The 21456-nt window shown below is 40.5% G+C and overlaps 6 protein-coding genes across 8 annotated transcripts in view; 5 read left to right on the top strand and 1 right to left on the bottom strand.

The window, feature by feature from the left end:
- The window catches only part of LOC139549743 (gastrula zinc finger protein XlCGF17.1-like), a 627316-nt gene that overhangs the window by 281456 nt on the left and 324404 nt on the right, over nt 1–21456 (top strand). The window lies entirely within an intron of this gene.
- Nucleotides 1–21456, bottom strand: part of LOC139548097 (zinc finger protein ZFP2-like) — a 210398-nt gene that overhangs the window by 175859 nt on the left and 13083 nt on the right. The window lies entirely within an intron of this gene.
- Nucleotides 1–21456, top strand: part of LOC139548119 (zinc finger protein ZFP2-like) — a 408144-nt gene that overhangs the window by 150592 nt on the left and 236096 nt on the right. The window lies entirely within an intron of this gene.
- LOC139548854 (zinc finger protein 180-like) overlaps nt 1–21456 on the top strand; it is a 300106-nt gene that overhangs the window by 53486 nt on the left and 225164 nt on the right. The gene's annotated exons all lie outside the window — the stretch shown is intronic.
- LOC139550153 (chemotaxis regulatory protein ChePep-like) overlaps nt 1–21456 on the top strand; it is a 214713-nt gene that overhangs the window by 34452 nt on the left and 158805 nt on the right. The gene's annotated exons all lie outside the window — the stretch shown is intronic.
- On the top strand, nt 7666–15197 carry LOC139552304 (zinc finger protein ZFP2-like). The gene is made up of 2 exons (XM_071363923.1): nt 7666–7794; nt 10324–15197. The coding sequence occupies exons 1-2, from the start codon at nt 7666–7668 to the stop codon at nt 11557–11559; spliced, it is 1365 nt and encodes a 454-aa protein (XP_071220024.1). The 3' UTR covers nt 11560–15197.

Below are 21456 nucleotides of genomic sequence, written 5' to 3' on the forward strand. Positions count from 1 at the left end.
GTTTTGTGCAACAGGCCCCAGGTAGGCAAATTGAGAACACGTTCTCATTTACAATTGCGACCTGGCCAAGATAAAGCAAAGCAGTTCGACACATACAACAACACATAGTTACACATGGAGTAAAACAAACATATAGTCAATGATACAGTGAAAAAAAAATAAGTCTATATACAATGTGAGCAAGTGAGGTGAGATAAGGGAGGTGAAGGCAAACAAATATATGTATAAATAAATAAAAATATAAAAAAGGCCATGGTGGCGAAGTAAATACAACACAGCAAGTAAAATAAAAAATAAAAACACTGGAATGGTTGGTTTGCAGTGGAAGAAAGCGCAAAGTAGAGACAGAAATAATGGGGTGCAAAGGAGCAAAATAAATAAATAAATACAGTAGGTAAAGAGGTAGTTGTTTGGGCTAAATTATAGATGGGCTATGTACAGGTGCAGTAATCTATGAGCTGCTCTGACAGCTGGTGCTTAAAGCTAGTGAGGGAGATAAGTGTTTCCAGTTTCAGAGATTTTTGTAGTTCGTTCCAGTCATTGGCAGCAGAGAACTGGAAGGAGAGGCGGCCAAAGGAAGAATTGGTTTTGGGGGTGACCAGAGAGATATACCTGCTGGAGCGCGTGCTACAGGTAGGTGTTGCTATGGTGACCAGCGAGCTGAGATAAGGGGGGACTTTACCTAGCAGGGTCTTGTAGATGACCTGGAACCAGTGGGTTTGGCGACGAGTATGAAGCGAGGGCCAGCCAACGAGAGTGTACAGGTCGCAGTGGTGGGTAGTATATGGGGCTTTGGTGACAAAACGGATGGCACTGTGATAGACTGCATCCAATTTATTGAGTAGGGTTTTGGAGGCTATTTTGTAAATGACATCACCGAAGTCGAGGATTGGTAGGATGGTCAGTTTTACAAGGGTATGTTTGGCAGCATGAGTGAAGGATGCTTTGTTGCGGAATAGGAAGCCAATTCTAGATTTAACTTTGGATTGGAGATGTTTGATGTGAGTCTGGAAGGAGAGTTTACAGTCTAACCAGACACCTAGGTATTTGTAGTTGTCCACATATTCTAAGTCAGAGCCGTCCAGAGTAGTGATGTTGGACAGGCGGGCAGGTGCAGGCAGCGATCGGTTGAAGAGCATGCATTTAGTTTTACTTGTATTTAAGAGCAATTGGAGGCCACGGAAGGAGAGTTGTATGGCATTGAAGCTCGCCTGGAGGGTTGTTAACACAGTGTCAAAAGAAGGGCCAGAAGTATACAGAATAGTGTCGTCTGCGTAGAGGTGGATCAGAGAATCACCAGCAGCAAGAGCGACATCATTGATGTATACAGAGAAGAGAATCGGTCCAAGAATTGAACCCTGTGGCACCCCCATGGAGACTGCCAGAGGCCCGGACAACAGACCCTCCGATTTGACACACTGAACTCGATCAGAGAAGTAGTTGGTGAACCAGGCGAGGCAATCATTAGGCAATCACAATACATCATATAGATGTATATAATGAACAGACTAAGTCTATACTGCTCTTACATGGTGTAACAATACATCATGTAGATGTATATAATGAACAGACTAGGTCTATACTGCTCCTACGTGGTGTAACAATACATCATGTTGATGTATATAATGAACAGACTAGGTCTATACTGCTCCTACATGGTGTAACAATACATCATGTAGATGTATATAATGAACAGACTAGGTCTATACTGCTCCTACATGGTTTAACAATACATCATGTAGATGTACACTACCGTTCAAAAGTTTGGGGTCCTTGTTTTTTAGAATCAAATTTTTTCATTTATTTACCTGTTTTTGCTTTGTCATTATGGGGTATTGTGATGTCATTATGGGGCAATGTGATGTCTTATGGGGTATTGTGATGTCATTATTGGTTATTGTGTAGATTGATGAGGGGAAAAATATTTAATCAATTTTAGAATAAGGCTGTAACGTTACAAAATGTGGAAAAAGTGAAGGGGTCTGAATGCTTTCAGAATGCATTTTATATATAGGGGCAGTACTTAGTGACATCACTTCATGAAACAGGAGGTACAAATATATAACATAGAGTCACAATATCAACATTCAATGTATCAAAATATATGACCAAGCTGGAAGTGGAAACGCCAGCCCAGCCACAATCCTAGAGGTTCACTGATGATCAACCTCCTCCTTCACATCTGACTCCTGATGATCAACCTCCTCCTTCACATCTGAATCCTGATGATCAACCTCCTCCTTCACCTCAACCTCCTCCTTCACATCTGACTCCAGTGATCAATCCAGAGCGTCTTCTTTTTTGGGGAATCCCGATGGACGACGTCATCGAATAGGACGTCATCACCACCACCGCCCACAAGTTAATTGTCATTCAGGTTATTAATGGGAAGAACATTAGCAATATGTCCTGTCTGGTAACTTGTCTCGTTCAAAGGATTCACATTGGCAGGTGCACAGGGAGAAACCCCATTAAAAAAACTCAGTTGATCTTAAATTGTGGAAACACTTTTGGAAGTCTTTAACTGCATCAAAGTCTGTGGCCTGTGATGTTGGGACAAATGATAGTCCCTTATTATACAAGAGACAAAATTCACAAATTCTACAGCACAACGGCAGAGTCATGTCTTCAGTGTAAAACTAACAATGACTCAATAATCCTTCTGGGAATGTTATGATGTCATAAAGTTATGGGCGGAGTTAGAAAGTTGGCTGTCAGAAGTACAGTTATACAATGTAAAATTACTTTTAATCTGTCTGTCTGTATATTTCAAAACATGACATTTGAGGGTGCAGTGAGATACCCCAGAGTTGGACGATACTTTTCTCATCAATCATCTTAAATATTATACTTAATTAAACCTGGAAATCAACCAATCCTCTGTTGTTAATTCAATAGAAAGGTCAAATGCTTTATTATCTAAAAGTTTAAAGTGAAAGAGAGAAATAAAATGGTGCTGATGAATGCGCTGGCTGTGTTCCAGTGGGTCTGGGCAGGTGTGATGTAGTTAATGGAGATGGAGGTGTGTTCTAGTGGGTCTGGGCAGGTGTGATGTAGTTAATGGAGATGGAGGTGTGTTCTAGTGGGTCTGGGCAGGTGTGATGTAGTTAATGGAGATGGAGGTGTGTTCTAGTGGGTCTGGGCAGGTGTGATGTAGTTAATGGAGACGGAGGTGTGTTCTAGTGGGTCTGGGCAGGTGTGATGTAGTTAATGGAGAATGAGGTGTGTTCTAGTGGGTCTGGGCAGGTGTGATGAATGGAGATTGAAAGATTAGTGGAATCTATGTGGGTAGCTGGACAGGTAGGATGACTGACAGTGAAGGTGAACAGGTTGTCACGTGTCAGGTGACAGAAGAATGGATGAGACTGAGGCAGGAATTCCTTTAACCATAAAGTGGTATATTTACTGAGTAGTCTGTGCTGCATAACAAAGTTAACAAAATAACACGTATCCAATCAAATTCATAATCACAAAGATCAAATCATAACAATCATTCATTATTAACATAATTAGGGAATTCAACAATCCAGTTCATTAAGAAGTCAATTGTAATCACCTGTGAGTCATTTAGGCTCTTAACTATTTCTCATAAATCAGGTAATAAATACAAACAGTGAATGGTCATTCAATCTATAATCTCCTTTAGTTTGATATCAAAGTCGATCAGTTAGCAAACAATGACGTTCTCATTTCACCTTTTCAATCGGTCTTCATGGAATTAATTTAATTACATATTAACCATATCGATTGCATAATTGGCCTATGAGGATCCGTATGGCCGCGATCATTTACAATTCACATTACACAATATGTTTGAAGCGTGCGCTCCAAGACGCGCTCCGCGATAACAACTATAAACAATAACTGATAGACCACTCTCCCGATCGCAACAGATAGTTCAGATGAAAGGTAACAGAGTCGGTGGACTTACGTGGATTCATGGACGCACAGAACTTCTGGAGCAGACGGAGTTAAGGAAGAGAAAGCAGCGAGATCAGGCGATGCCGTTTTCCTCCTTTTATGTGGATGAGATCTGTCGGTCATTGCCACCTGAACTAATTAAAGCGCTCTGGCCCAGCTGAGTAAGTGGCCATGAATTAAAGGATTATTCCACCAACTCCATGGGCCTTTTCTACAGAGATGGAGGTGTGTTCTAGTGGGTCTGGGCAGGTGTGAGGTAGTTAATGGAGATGGAGGTGTGTTCTAGTGGATCTGGGCAGGTGTGATGTAGTTAATGGAGATGGAGGTGTGTTCTAGTGGGTCTGGGCAGGTGTGATGTAGTTAATGGAGATGGAGGTGTGTTCTAGTGGGTCTGGGCAGGTGTGATGTAGTTAATGGAGATGGAGGTGTGTTCTAGTGGGTCTGGGCAGGTGTGATGTAATTAATGGAGATGGAGGTGTGTTCTAGTGGGTCTGGGCAGGTGTGATGTAGTTAATGGAGATGGAGGTGTGTTCCAGTGGGTCTGGGCAGGTGTGATGTAGTTAATGGAGATGGGGTTGTGTTCTAGTGGTTCTGGGCAGGTGTGATGTAGTTAATGGAGACGGAGGTGTGTTCTAGTGGGTCTGGGCAGGTGTGATGTAGTTAATGGAGATGGAGGTGGTCTCTAGTGGGTCTGGACAGGTGTGATGTAGTTAATGGAGACGGAGGTGTGTTCTAGTGGGTCTGGGCAGGTGTGATGTAGTTAATGGAGATGGAGGTGTGCTCTAGTGGGTCTGGACAGGTGTGATGTAGTTAATGGAGATGGGGATGTGTTCTAGTGGGTCTGGGCAGGTGTGATGTAGTTAATGGAGATGGGGATGTGTTCTAGTGGGTCTGGGCAGGTGTGATGTAGTTAATGGAGATGTGTTCTAGTGGGCCTGGGCAGGTGTGATGTAGTTAATGTTTGTATGATGTTGTCGTTTGTATGTTTTGTATTGTTTATAAAAAGATAATATAAAATATTTTTCCCAATGCAAAGTTACACCTCACTGTTCTATTTTTGGAGTTATTACATGAAACCAATCAGAATTCAGAAGAATGCCAAAGTTAGGTGTGAAGTAATATGGAGGACCAGCCTATTACCTATGATGTATACTACAACAGAAATAACTTCAAATGTAGAACTTAAAATTAAACAATTGTTTGCTCTCATGACTTGAGTGATTAAAGTAAACCAACGTTTTGGAAATACATAACGCCATCTAACCAAATATCAAAGAATTTTAGCTATATTCAGTTATCTTAGCCAGCCAGCTAACATTAGCTATATACAGTTATCTTAGCCAGCCAGCTAACATTAGCTATATGCAGTTATCTTAGCCAGCCAGCTAACATTAGCTATATGCAGTTATCTTAGCCAGCCAGCTAACATTAGCTTATTGCAGTTATCTTAGCTAGCCAGCTAACATTAGCTATATGCAGTTATCTTAGCCAGCCAGCTAACATTAGTTATATGCAGTTATCTTAGCCAGCCAGCTAACATTAGCTATATGCAGTTATCTTAGCCAGCCAGCTAACATTAGCTATATGCAGTTATCTACGCCAGCCAGCTAACGTTAGCTATATGCAGTTATCTTAGCCGGCCAGCTAACGTTAGCTATATGCAGTTATCTTAGCCAGCCAGCAAACATTAGCTATATGCAGTTATCTTAGCCGGCCAGCTAACGTTAGCTATTTAGCCAACTAGCTATTAGCCTAACCAGCGTAGCCAACCAGCTAACGTTAGCTATTTAGCCAACTAGCTATTAGCCTAACCAGCGTAGACGACCAGCTAACGTTAGCTATTTAGCCAACTAGCTATTAGCCTAACCAGAGTAGCCAACCAGCTAACGTTAGCTATTTAGCCAACTAGCTATTAGCCTAACCAGCGTAGCCAACCAGCTAACGTTAGCTATTTAGCCAACTAGCTATTAGCCTAACCAGCGTAGCCAACCAGCACCGAGACCATTTAGAACCAAACTAACAAAACCTAAACGTGTTTGCAGATCAAAAGATCAGAGACAAACAGAATGATGGGAGAAAATTAACCTTCAGAAGTCATTGATCAATGCTGATAAAGTGACACACTGCTTAAATAATAATGAGTAGTTATTTATGATGTAAGGTGATTTGTAGAGCAGTCAGTTGGCAGTCGCCTGCAGTGTTGAACCAAACCAAACCAATCAGGTGGTTGTTCGCTGAAGACGAATGACGTGCTGCTGATAAAGTGATACAGGCATCAACACACTGCTTTGAAGTTTAATGCTTTCAAGGCCTCGTACCTCCGGTATCAAAACATAACATCCCCATCGAAAAGTTGACAATACAAAAAGGACTATCAAAATATATCAAATTAACATGAAGATTTACTCAATGTCCCCCTCTGATGGCGAGGAAGTATAATACACCTAAACTATCAAAACCGGGCTGATAAACTGGCTGGTGTTCATGAGTTTATAAAACATATACTTTATACATTTGTCATAAATGACCTGCATTGATGAGACACACAGTGTGGATGAACGATCAGTAGTCGACAGGGTAAAAATATCACTCCTAAAGAAGATGCATTTTCCAGTTAGATACCAACTTGAAAGAGGGAACTTTAGCATAAAACCCACATGGAAAACTGAGATTCGGCAAATAACATATAAAGAGAGGCTTACTTGACACCAAACCAACAACAGTAGTTCCTAAAACATAAATTGCTAATGTATGATTTAAAACGTGGATTTTATGATGTAATGTCAACTTCTATCCCAGGACCACTCAATTTTCAAATTCTCCAAATATCTGCTGTGGATTACCCAGAATCAAATACCTTTATCACTGAGTGTATTACACCGAGTGTAATGTAAACACACGAGCAGCGCAGTGGTCTAAGGTACGGCATCTCAGTGCTAGAGGCGTCACTACAGACCCTGGTTCAAATCCAGGCTGTATCATAACAGGCCGTGATTGGGAGTCCCATAGGACAGCACACAATTGGCCCAGCATCGTCTGGGTTGGGGTTTGGCCGGGGTAGGCCGTCAATGTAAATAAGAATTTGTTCTTAACTGACTTGCCTAGTTAAATAAAGATTAAATATATTTAAAACATGTAGCTTCATTACACCGTTACACTGGCATACAAACTCAGTAGCACAGAGTAGATCATCCATATGACCTTGGGAAATAGTGCATTGTGGGTAGTTTAGAAGATTTCCCGAAATAAGTTAAAAATATGTAATAACGCAAAAACATAACTGTTTGTACTTATAGGTAACCATATCGTGACTACAACTAGCTTACTAAGTCTTTAACCACACTGTATTGTTACGCTGGTGAGTAAAAACTAATGCCTCCTACACTTTAACTTGTTGTCTGAAGATAAAATATACATTTTACTCAACTGCGTTACCCATTCCAGTCAGCAGATGGCGGTCTGTGACTTTAAGGTTATGCTGTTGGTGTGACGTATAATCTAGTGGACGGAACGTTTCTTTCAGCAGCAGCAACAGTTCGTCAGACACCTCGGTAGCTTGCTAGACAAAATAGCCGAACCAATATAGCTCTTTAGACGCTTTAGTGTATATTAGCCAGTGTGTTTTAAACCCACTCCTGTCGTCTAGTTAGTTATCCGATTTAATTTCATATTTACGGTGTTGTTATTAGTCAGCTAGCGGGCTTGTTAAGTTAGCATTAGCCTAGCTAGCTAACATCCCCGACCATGCGGTCACTAAGCTACTCTCCTGCTAAAGGAGATGAGGATATCACAGTAAAACAAGAAGTAGCGAGTGAGGCCGTTACTGTGAAAGAAGAGGAAGACACGTTCAGAGTGAAAGAGGAGGATATCACAGTAAAACAAGAAGTAGAGGGTGAGGCTGTTACTGTGAAAGAAGAGGAAGACGCATTCAGAGTGAAAGAGGAGGAGGATGTTACAGTAAAAGGAGAGGAGAAAGAGGAGGATGTTACAGTAAAAGGAGAGGAGGAGGGAGAGATGACTGTTACATTGAAAACGGAGGAGGAAACTGGATATCTGGGCCCGGTTTCCCAAACACATCTTAAGGCATCCAATGGTTCTAACGGTGAATTTAGCCATAAGATGGTTTTGAGAAACCGTTCCCTGATTAACACTAGTAAGTACTGTCTTAAATACAGAGGCACAAACTCTGCGGTTGTTGAACTGATGTTTGGTGTTAAAGGGGAAATCTGCAGTTGCTACATCCATATTGTGACTTTTAAATTATTTATTTATAGCCATTGATTCTTGAAGAATATAACACATGACTCATGAGCTTAGTTCAACTGTTTACCACATCAGAACCCAGAATAAGCTTTTTTTACTACAATTTTTAGAAATAATGTAAAGCAACACTGTATAGCCTCAACATGGTTAAAATTATAATGTTGATATCATGGATGGTCAGTCCTTGCATCCATAGGTCTGTCTGTCTCTAGTTACATTTCTCCAACCCCATAATCATTTCATTACCAAAACAGTGGTGGAATGACAGATTTGTTATTGTTTGAACTGCAGATTGCTGGGTTGTGTGGGTTTTTTAAACAGCAACAAAATGGCTGCCCAGAGACTTGGTTTGGTAAACAGCTGAGGGATGGGGGAAGGAGAAGTGTAACCAATCAAGTGCCGAATGGTGAAAGGGCGAGAGCTGGAAATATTTTATGAAAATACTTTGAGGAACTATTGTCATTCGCAATTGATTTCATTAAGACTTTGTTTACTTGCTTTGGTGAAGAAAAAATTACTTTGAGAAGCTCCACAACTCATTAGTGGTGGTGCGTTAAGACAATCAGAAATACTATCAGACATCCCCAAATGGGCACATTTATAGGCAGGTAGACTAATCCTACTTTTATATGCGCAATCAGGTGTGCGTCCTTACTCAACATTGACAGGAGTGTTTCAAATGAAAGACAATTTAATAAATTGACAAAACTGGCGTATCTTGTGGGGTCAGGTCTGGGTGGTCTGCCAACTATCATCAGCTGATCCAGGAAATCATTTTCTGAATGCCAGTCAAATTACAAACATCACGACATGCAACAACAACCAAAGTGCTTCTTCATTCATTACTCTGGTAAAGACAGTTATGCCGTGCTCCACGTTGGATCCAACATCCCTAACAAATTGGTGTTTATAATGTTATTGTCTGCTTGATTTACTGTAGGGTCCCATTAGTCTGTTTGGACACGGAGATACTTAGCTCATAATGTGTAGATAACTGTTCCTTGATGGATAGGCTATTGTACAACACACAGCTATTTTCCTATATTTGTTGTTAGGTGAAGTTATGGGCCAATTTGGCAAACAGTGTACAAACCCTCATTGCTAGCCAAAGAGCATTTTACTGGTTGAAGTGGTTTTTAAGTACAAAGCGGTTGATTTGCGATGATGACACAAACCTTATATTAAGCAGGACATTCAAACGAGCCTTACAATTATAATCCAAAGTAGTGTGAAATGCACTCATAAGCAACCTGGACATGGAGGTTACTCCCCTGAGTTTCCCCCCATTCACATTCAGAATACATTGTGAAAACCTAAAATCTTTGCTCACCATTTTTGCTCCAGGCAGATATACTACATCCATAACTAGTGGTTTCCTCATTACCAGATATACTACGTCCATAACTAGTGGTTTCCTCATTACCAGATATACAACATCCATAACTAGTGGTTTCCTCATTACCAGATATACTACATCCATAACTAGTGGTTTCCTCATTACCAGATATACTACATCCTTAACTAGTGGTTTCCTCATTACCAGATATACTACATCCATAACTAGTGGTTTCCTCATTACCAGATATACTACATCCATAACTAGTGGTTTCCTCATTACCAGATATACTACATCCATAACTAGTGGTTTCCTCATTACCAGATATACTACATCCGTAACTAGTGGTTTCCTCATTACCAGATATACTACATCCATAACTAGTGGTTTCCTCATTACCAGATATACTACATCCATAACTAGTGGTTTCCTCATTACCATATATACTACATCCATAACTAGTGGTTTCCTCATTACCATATATACTACATCCATAACTAGTGGTTTCCTCATTAGCAGATATACTACATCCATAACTAGTGGTTTCCTCATTACCAGATATACTACATCCATAACTAGCGGTTTCCTCATTAGCAGGGAGGAGTTTCTGCAACCAAATTGTGTTGCATCGCCCTCCTGCCGCAATTTTACAAACACAGAAAGGGGCCTATATTGGAGACCAAAAGTCATCTGGCACACTGCTTAGGATTTCAACAACTTTAATAACTTATTTCGAGCCTACAATCATCGATGTTACTACTATGAAAACGAGAAAACAAGACAATTGTCAAATAATTTAACAGGCGTCAATTGTTGTACAACTTCATGGGTATCACCTTTTACCTCAAATTAACAGTGGATTTCTGCTGTTGTGGGCCTTTAACCTTCTGTCTGACATTGTCATTCACACAGGAGAGAGACGGGACTATCGTGGATCCTCTGGGGAGCCTCAACAACCTCATGATGCTGACGAGGCAGAGAAGAGTCTCTCCACATCAGACCTCAAGAAACACCAGCGGAGATCCACAGGGAAGAAATCTCATTGCTGCTCTGACTGTGGGAAATGTTGCAAATCTTCATCAGAACTTAAAATACACCAGCGAACACACACAGGAGAGAAACCTTATAGCTGTGATCAATGTGGGAAGAGTTTTACTAGATCTAGCTATCTAACTATACACCATAGAACACACACAGGAGAGAAACCTTATATCTGTGATCAATGTGGGAAGAGTTTTACTATATCTAGCTCTCTGACTGTACACCAGAGAACACACACAGGAGAGAAACCTTATAGCTGTGATCAATGTGGGAAGAGTTTTGCTAAATCTAGCCATCTGACTGCACACCAGAGAACACACACAGGAGAGAAATCTTATGGCTGTGATCAATGTGGGAAGAGTTTTACTCATCTAAGCAACCTGATAGTACACCTACGGGGACACACAGGAGAGAAACCATATAGCTGTGATCACTGCAGGAAGAGTTTTACTACATCTGGCTATCTAACTATACACCAGAGAACACACACAGGAGAAAAACCTTATGTCTGTGATCAATGTGGGAAGAGTTTTACTGCATCTAGCCATCTAAATAGACACCAGAGAATACACACAGGAGATAAATCTTATGGCTGTGTTCAATGTGGCAAGAGTTTTATTCAGCTACAAACCCTGAAATCACACCGGAGAACTCACACAGGAGAGAAACCTTATAGCTGTGGTCAATGTGGGAAGAGTTTTACTACATTTAGCTATCTGACTATACACCAGAGAACACACACAGGAGATAAACCTCATAGCTGTGATCAATGTGGGAAGAGTTTTCTTTCATCTGGTCGTCTGACAATACACCAGAGAACACACACAGGAGAGAAACCTTACAGCTGTGATCAGTGTGGGAAGAGTTTTACTACATCTAGCTATCTGACTATACACCAGAGAACACACACAGGAGAGAAGCCTTATAGCTGTGATCAATGTGACAAGAGATACTCTGATAAAAGATCTCTGATCAAACATCAGAAAATACATACATGAAGGAGTTGTTTCATGATATCAATGAAGTAATGTCACAATGTAGAATGTTTTAACATTGTAGAAGGAGTATTCTAATGATGTCACAATGTAGAATGTTTTAACATTGTAGTAGGAGTATTTTAATGATGTCACAATGTAGAATGTTTTAACATTGTAGAAGGAGTATTTTAATGATGTCACAATGTAGAATGTTTTAACATTGTAGTAGGAGTATTTTAATGATGTCACAATGTAGAATGTTTTAACATTGTAGTAGGAGTATTTTAATGATGGCACAATGTAGAATGTTTTAACATTGTAGTAGGAGTATTCTAATGATGTCACAATGTAGAATGTTTTAACATTGTAGTAGGAGTATTTCAATGATGTCACAATGTAGAATGTTTTAACATTGTAGAAGGAGTATTTTAATGATGTCACAATGTAGAACCCTAATCGTTTGTTAAATTGATTTTAGGGAAAAAGAGGAAAAATCCAGGCTCTGAATTGAAAGAGTATTATTTATGAGATTTATCAAAAAGTGACTAACAAAAAAGAGCTGTGTTACACTTACCATGTTGGTGACCCACTGGAATCACAATGTAGCTAGCTGTTTACCACGTTGGTGACCCACTGGAATCACAATGTAGCTAGCTGTTTACCACGTTGGTGACCCACTGGAATCACAATGTAGCTAGCTGTTTACCACGTTGGTGACCCACTGGAATCACAATGTAGCTAGCTGTTTACCACGTTGGTGACCCACTGGAATCACAATGTAGCTAGCTGTTTACCACGTTGGTGACCCACTGGAATCACAATGTAGCTAGCTGTTTACCACGTTGGTGACCCACTGGAATCACAATGTAGCTAGCTGTTTACCACGTTGGTGACCCACTGGAATCACATTGTAGCTAGCTGTTTACCACGTTGGTGACCCACTGGAATCACAATGTAGCTAGCTGTTTACCACGTTAGTGACCCACTGGAATCACAATGTAGCTAGCTGTTTACCACGTTGGTGACCCACTGGAATCACAATGTAGCTAACTGTTTACCACGTTGGTGACCCACTGGAATCACAATGAAAGACTCCAAAATGTTTAGGTTTTCAATTGATCCCAAACTGTTTCTGCATATTGGTTATTGATTTGGACACGTTAAAACTGTGTTTTGACATTGCACTATTCCCATTTATCAAAATGTCATTCAAAAGACGTTGAAAATAAGACTTTTCCTGACGTCCAGTATATGTTCCGTTGTAGTTGATAGTGAAAGTTGAAAAGATGTCTTTTCGGGTCGATTTTTTTCAATGACTTGAAAACTGCTTAATTTCAACGTACTTGCAGCCGATACACCTATAATCAATTTTTATTAACAATCTGACATCACTCCAGTATTTCTTTACAACATTCAAATGCTAATTGTCTTTATTCCACTACTGAAGAAGCATGACTCAATTCACCTCATATTTCAAACATTCAGCCTGACAAAAGATACATGTTTTATTATTCCATGCCTCACCATTAAGGTAATTATTGCCAATACATATTAACAAAGGGGTGTACATTTGGTTTTGATATTTCAGATTTACAATTATGTAGCATTTAGTAATCATAGTTATTCATGCAACCAACTTGACATTTTTGGGTACATTTAAATTGACATTGTTACCCTGCTTTTATATCCAACAACATGCCTATCTAGTGAACCCTGAAAATAGAGAGAAGCTCCGCAGTGAGGTGGAAAGTTACTACGAATATCGCAGGAGTTTCCTCTTGAAATCAGACATGTCCGTGTTAAGGACAACTTGGTTGTTGATTGTCTCAAGGGTGGGCAGTCAAATAGATTTGTGTTGTGCATTTAGCCAGTGAGTTACCATGATCACAATTTATTTTGACACGTTTTTCTGTGTTGGATATTAGTTATATCTCTTATTCTTTTCTGTATATATTTTTTAAACTGCACTGTTGGGGGCTCGTAAGGAAGCGTTCCAGTGTTGTATCCGGCGCATGTGACTAATACTATTTGATTTGAGTTTTGTTTGGGCTCGTTCCAAGGGGACGAGAGTTCTAGAAGCTAGTGAGTTTTAGGGGGACGAGAGTTCTAGAAGCTAGTGAGTTTTAGGAAGACGAGAGTTCTAGAAGCTAGTGAGTTTTAGGAAGACGAGAGTTCTAGAAGCTAGTGAGTTTTAGGATTCTATAGAAAGAAAAAGGAGAAAAAAATAATACGATTGTATATTATTATTTAGAAATGTGTTTTTTCTTGTTTTTAATTGTTGACAACCAGTAGACACCATGTTTATATTGTAGAAGGTGACACATTGTAGATGATTATGTGAAATGGAAGTTGTGGAGATACTCTGAATGATTGGCTATGAAAAGCCAACTGACATTTACTCCTGAGGTGCAGATCTGTTGCACCTTTGACAACCACTGTGATTATTATTATTTGACCCTGCTGGTCATTTATGAACATTTGAACATCTTGGCTATGTTCTGTTATAATCTCCACCCGGGAAAGCCAGAAGAGGACTGGCCACCCCTCATAGCCTGGTTCCTCTCTAGGTTTCTTCCTAGGTTCTGGTCTTTCTAGGGAGTTTTTCCTAGCCACCGTGCTTCTACACCTGCATTGCTTGCTGTTTGGGGTTTTAGGCTGGGTTTCTGTACTGTACTCTGTGACATCAGCTGATGTAAGAAGGGCTTTATAAATACATTTGATTGATTGATTGTACAACTGAATGCATTCAACTGAAATGTGTCTTGGGTGCACTGATTGGTGTCACCTCGTTAGTCAGTATGTGTTACACATGTGCTGGCTTGTCCATCTCGTTAGTGGGAAGGTGTTTCACCTGAGCTGGTCCAGGTTCTATTTAAGAGTGTCTGGCCCAGTGCTCCAGTTGTCTTGATAGATGTGGAGAGTCAACACCTTTAGTTGCTCCACTTTTTTGGTTTGCTTTCTGTCTTTAAGTTTGGTGTGGGTTTTTCTTTTGCTTTCCTCTTCTTGGGCAGATTTAGTGGGTCTCATGGTGGGTGTCTTTTATGTCCCAGTTGTTGTTACTAGTCAACTTCTAGTGGACACCCCCATAATGTCTTTCAGAGCCCCTCCTAAAACCCCACCTGTTTAGTTGTAGTTGTTGTCAGTGACTCTGTTAGTTCTAAAAAAAAACAAGCTTATATTTTGGGTTGGGTTGGATATAGCATCATATTGTTAATATTTTAATCAATGGCATTTCCTTTCATTTTCTTTCTTGCTCATTAGTCTTTCAGTTGTTTTTCTTCTGTTTTTTATCCTCTTATGTTTGTTGTGTATGTAACCGATGTGAAATGGCTAGCTAGTTAGCAGTGGTGCGCGCTAATAGCGTTTCAATTGGTGATGTCACTCGCTTTGAGACCTTGAAGTAGTGGTTCCCCTTGCTCTACAAGGCCCGCGGCTTTTGTGGAGAGATGGGTAACGATGCTTCATGGGTGACTGTTGTTGATGTGTGCAGAGGGTCCCTGGTTCGCACCCGGGGCGAGGGGACGGACTAAAGTTACATGTACTAAATATATCTGTTTAATTTTTTCTGTTTAATATTCATAGTTTTTTCCTGTGAAACCATTGTGTTGCATCCATGTCTGACATGTGCTGTATAAATAAAGCTTGATTTGATTTGAAAACATTGCAAAACAAATTAACCCAATGACTGACCAATCAACAGACTCTTGGTCCATCTTAGTGTGAAAAACAGTATCAAATGATTCAACTACTGAGAACTGAAATAAACAAATGGATCAAACAGATCAGTCCCACTTTTCCAGCCTGCTGAAGGCGAGGAGGAGTGGTAAACACCACCCCCGGCTCTACCAGGTGCTTGAGGTGGTCTCCCACAGCTCTGCTGATGGAGTGGTAAACACAACCCCCGGCTCTACCAGGGGCTTGAGGTGGTCTCCCACAGCTCTGCTTATGTCATGTTCTGTGGCCTTGCTGTTCCATTTCTTTACTGCCCCTGCAACACAGAAATAAACACATTTAGTCATATTATATAAAACACTCAAAGTAATGGATATGGAGCATCTACAGCTTTCTGTCATCTGACTCTAAGCTGCATTATGTTCAGATCTACCAGGACGGGCCTTTGACATAGTCTGGATGCAGTCAGGCCACTGAATATAAATAAGCAATGTAAAGAGGTGGGGTGAATGAGTGGGGATAAGTACATTCTACACAAATGACCTTCATAAAGCAAAGAACAAATGTGTGTGTCTGAGGGGAAAATAACTTTAATACAGCCAAAAGGGGTGAGAAATTACTCCAATATCAGTGGACAATTTGCACTAATGTAAATAAACACAGATGGAACATATTCCCTTTAGCTGATGTGATGAACCACTAAGAGGACATAAATATTTACCATCTAAACCATGTGTGACCTCTCACCTCTCTGGCTGTAGAAGTGTTCTTCCTAACCAGTCCCTCAACAGCTCTCTGACTGAGCTCCACCCTCACTGGGTCTTCAGAGGAGAGGAAGGCTGAGGAGGGATGGAAGGATGAATGGATCAGTCAGTCAATAAAGTGTAGAGCTGCTCTCTATGCTGTCTGACAAAATCACTATTTTAGTAGTTCATTAAAGTAAATAAGGCTTTATGACTGCTGAATACCAACTATCAATCACTTAGATAATGTATTTTCAGGTAGAGATAGATCCTTGGGATGTCCCTAGCCTGTTAAAGTTGACAGTTAAAATGGTTAAGGTTAGGGTTTAGGGTAGGGATGTACCAAGGATCCCGGATAGCATTGACCATTGTGCATTCTTCTGTCTCTTTTACATAGCAGGTGATGAGTTCTGACTTCTGAACATGAAAATATTAAATATCCTTATTTATGTGAAATTGAATTTTTCTCGTGGTTTTAAAAGGGTAGGTAAAAACACATCCGCAACGCTGATCCTCAACACAGGGGCCCCAAACTATCATGGTCCAAGCACATCAAAACAGTCGTGAAGAGGGCACGACAAAACCTATTCCCCCTCAGGAGACTGAAAAGATTTGGCATGGGTCCTCAGATCCTCAAAAGGTAATACAGCTGCACTATCGAGAGCATCCTGACTGGTTGCATCCCTGCCTGGTATGGCAACTGCTCGGCCTCCAACCGCAAGGCACTACAGAGGGTAGTGCGTACAGCGCAGTACATCACTGGGGCCAAGCTTTCTGCCATCCAGGACCTCTATCCCAGGCGGTGTCAGAGGAAGTCCCCCCTCCACTGTCTGTTATTATCTATGCATAGCCACTTTAATAACTCTACCTACATTTACATATTACCTCAATTACCTCGACTAACCGGTGCCCCCGCACATTGACTCTGTACCGGTACCCCCTGTATATAGCCTCCACATTGACTCTGTACCGGTACCCCCTGTATATAGTCTCCACATTGACTCTGTACCGGTACCCCCTGTATATAGTCTCCACATTGACTCTGTACCGGTACCCCCTGTATATAGTCTCCACATTGACTCTGTACCGGTACCCCCTGTATATAGTCTCCACATTGACTCTGTACCGGTACCCCCTGTATATAGTCTCCACATTGACTCTGTACCGGTACCCCCTGTATATAGTCTTCACATTGATTCTGTCCCAGTACCCCCTGTATATAGCCTCCACATTGACTCTGTACCGGTACCACCTGTATATAGTCTCCACATTGACTCTGTACCAGTACCTCCTGTATATAGCCTCCACACTGACTCTGTACCGGTACCCCCTGCATATAGTCTCCACATTGACTCTGTACCAGTACCCCCTGTATATAGTCTCCACATTGACTCTGTACCAGTACCCCCTGTATATAGTCTCCACATTGACTCTGTACCGGTACCCCCTGTATATAGTCTCCACATTGACTCTGTACCGGTACCCCCTGTATATTGTCTCCACATTGACTCTATACCGGTACTCCCTGTATACAGTCTCCACATTGACTCTGTACCGTAACACCCTGTATATAGCCTCCACATTGACTCTGTACCGTAACACCCTGTATATAGTCTCCACATTGACCTCTAACTTGGAAATAAGCATTTCCCTCTAAGATACATTTTTATTTTATTTGATAGATTCATAGTACAGAATGAATGACTGACTGCCCAGTTCAACATCAGTTCCCCGTCTCACCTCATACTGTATTGGAGCAGCAGCAGCTGACTGCCCGGTTCAACATCAGTTCCCCGTCTCACCTCATACTGTATTGGAGCAGCAGCAGCTGACTGCCCAGTTCAACATCAGTTCACCATCTCACCTCATACTGTATTGGAGCAGCAGCAGCTGACTTGATCGTTGATGCTAATCATCATGTTTTGAATCTGAGAGTAAATAGAGCCGACTACAACTCTAAAAATGAAGGGTTCAACTGGAGTTGTTCTCAGATCCCCTAAGAACCGTAGGGTTCTTGGTCAATGAAAAACAGCCCCAAAAGGTTCTTCAAAGAACTTGTTAGAAGGTGGGTTCATCGAGGAACCTCCGTTGTTGCTGGACTTCTTCCGGGAACTTCGCAATTACAACTGAAAACGATGGTGACAAGTTTGGATGCGACAACAAGTTAAAACGTTTAAGTTGGGTTGATGTTTGGCTCTGAATATGTCTCGAAATAATTTATATAATAATATAACATACTAATAATGAATAACGAAGACAATGATGGTTTTCTGTGAATACCTTCCATAACGTTACTATTGTTAATTAACGTAAATATTAGAAAGCCGGGTTTGACCGTCGGCGTTGTATGAGCTACAGTACAGTACCGTTATCTAGCTAGCTAACGTTATGTCCTAACTAGGCACAACTAGGTTTGGATTATTTCCCTCAACTATATTCTTTCCCATATATTGTATATCGTTTCCATAAAGCCAACATGGCTTTACACTCATTAACGTAAGTTTCCAATCTAGAGCAGTTCTCACTTTTGTGATAATGAACTAGCTAACGTTAAACCTCTAACGAGCCTCTACCCCGGGTCCGGGATCACCCCCCACCCCCCCACACACTGATTAGCATAGCTAGCATAGCTTCACAAGTAGATAGTAGCATCTAAATATCATTAAATCACAAGTCCAAGACACCAGATGAAAGATACAGATCTTGTGAATAAAGCCACCATTTCAGATTTTTAAAATGTTTTACAGGGAAGACAAAATATGTAAATCTATTAGCTAAACACGTTAGCAAAATACACCACTTTTCTAACTCCATCAGTTTCTTACTACTTCAGGTGCTATCACCAATTCGGCTAAACTAAGATATTGATAGCCACTAACCAAGAAAAAACCTCTTCAGATGACAGTCTGATAACATATTCATGGTATAGGATAGTTTTTGTTAGAAAAAAGTGCATATTTCAGGTAGAAATCACAGTTCTACATTGCAGCTGCAATCTGAAATAGCGTTGGAAGCAGCCGGAATAATTACTGAGACGGACGTCAATTACCAAAAGAATCATCCTAAAACACTTCAGAAAAATAGACAGCCTACAGCAATCGAAAGACACAGATCTTGTGAATCCAGAGAATATTTCAGATTTTCTAAGTGTTTTACAGCGAAAACACAATATAGCATTATATGAGCGTACCACAATAGCCAGAATCACAACCGCATTTACCAGCTGTAAATGTTAGCGATCGTAACAACCCAACAAAAGATATATAATTTGACTAACCTTGATATACTTCATCAGATGACAGACCTGTAACATCATATTACACAATGCATATAGCTTTTGTTCGAAAATGTGCATATTTAGCAGCACAAATCGTGGTTATACTATGTAATCACTACAAACATTGCATGTATTCTGGCCGGCGCCATTTTGGATTAGCGCCTATTCTTATAAAAATACTATTCATAAACTTGACTAAAAAATATAAGTTGGACAACAATCGAAAGATAAATTAGTTCTTAATGCAATCGCTATGTTAGATTTTTAAAATTAACGTTACTAGACATATAGTGTGCGTTGCAGCCAGACCAGTGCCTGCAAAAGTGGCGCGCAAACACTATGACATTTTTCCACATAAATACATAATAACATCATAAATAGTTCCTACTTTTGGACGAGCTTCCATCAGTATCTTGGGCAATGTGTCTTTTCTTCAAAAGAATAGTTGCTTTGTTGTAAAACGTCCTCTTCACCTTTGGAACTAGCTGCTACCATTAGCTATGTCGCACACACATGTCCAAATCCTCAAACTAGATACAAAGGAAATTCAGAAAAATAGCACTATACTCGCATAAACTGATATAAATCGGTTTCAAATAACATCGTTAGGATGTTTCTAACACCTATATTTAATTAAATTACAGACGGATACATCTCTGGTCGATAACTGAGCGTTCCAAAATTTCATCCTGACTTCTTGCCAGGCGCCATGACGAACGAGACAAAGAAAGGTACTCTCGTTCCATCCGGCTTTATAACCTCGGACAGCTACGCAGACAGACCATTCCACTTCTCATTGGTTACTGACATCCAGGGGAAGGCGGATGCAGTTCAATTCCAGCCATAGGATATACACAGGCTTTAAAACTGAACCCAGATCAGAGGATAATTCTCAGACCTTCGCAAGTCATGTCAGGATTTTTGCTGTAGAGGGAGTTCTGGGTCACCCACAGACATAATTCAAACGGTTTTAGAAACTAGACAGTGTTTTCTATCCAATATTAGTAAGGATATGCATATTGTACGATCAAGAATTGAGCAATAGGCCGTTTAATTTGGAGACCAAAATATGCTAATGCGGAACAGCACCCCCTATAGTTGCAAGAATTAACTAACTAACTAAGGACGGTGACCTGTCCAGACGAGATGTTACAACGAACTGAATCGTCAATGGAGGTCTTCCTCTTTATATAGCCTGCTACAGCATGCAATACTATTAACTCACAAGGGGGCATAACGTTACATGGACAATACTATCCCATTTTGGAAACGTTACATGGACAATACTAACCCATTTTGGAAACGTTACATGTACAATACTATCCCATTTTGGAAACGTTACATGTACGCCCCCTTGTGGAGGGAAATTAATATCTTAGATGGTAGCTGTAGATGGGATTCAAATGCATAATGGTATTAATACAGTGTCCAGACTACCTCTTTTGTATAATGATAAAATATTGAACAATTTGTGAACAAAGATATCTTGAAATGTGATATTAGGCCTGTATGGCAGTACTGTTACTGTATGGCAGTACTGTATTGGCTAGTGCTTTCTCCAATATGTTCTTCTATTTTACATTACATTGTATGTCAATGCCATTTATCTTTCAATATTTATTTAATATATATATTTAATTGCTTGACACATTTTCTCTTCCTTTGAAATTCTTATAGGACAGAACATGGACACAATGCAATTGGGATCAAGAAGAAGGTACAGATATGTTGTAGGACAGCTGCATTTGAAGTGAACATTTAACCTACATAGCAGTCAATAAAACTGAAATCTATTAGCATACAAATGTGTACAAATGATCTTTTCAGATCTTCTCAGAAATGAATCAAGAGAGAGAGTGTGAGAGTCGACTGACTCTCAGATCATCCTCCACTGACTCGGCCCTGTCTACACCTCCAAGGTGCCCCGCTCACACAGGAATACACACTCAGAGCTTACTAGACCTTTATATAAACTACACTTTGCATGTTTCGCTCACCTCTTTTTTTAAAAACTAGGTTTGAGGGCATTTACCCAGGTCGTCAGGAGCCAGGTCATTTACCCAGGTCGTCAGGAGCCAGGTAATTTACCCAGGTCGTCAGGAGCCAGGTCATTTACCAAGGTCGTCAGGAGCCAGGTCATTTACCAAGGTCGTCAGGAGCCAGGTCATTTACCCAGGTCGTCAGGAGCCAGGTCATCAGAAGCGGTCACCAAGTGAAGATTCACAT

Source organism: Salvelinus alpinus, chromosome 2 (genome assembly GCF_045679555.1).
Source record: "Salvelinus alpinus chromosome 2, SLU_Salpinus.1, whole genome shotgun sequence".
In the NCBI taxonomy this organism is placed as follows: domain Eukaryota; kingdom Metazoa; phylum Chordata; class Actinopteri; order Salmoniformes; family Salmonidae; genus Salvelinus; species Salvelinus alpinus.

Coding starts and splice junctions, on each gene's coding strand:
- LOC139552304 (XM_071363923.1), top strand. CDS start 7,666: ATGCGGTCACTAAGCTACTCTCCTGCTAAAGGAGATGAGGATATCACA. Junction 7,795..10,323: donor TGAAAGAGGAGGATATCACA/GTAAAACAAGAA, acceptor ATAATTTAACAG/GCGTCAATTGTTGTACAACT.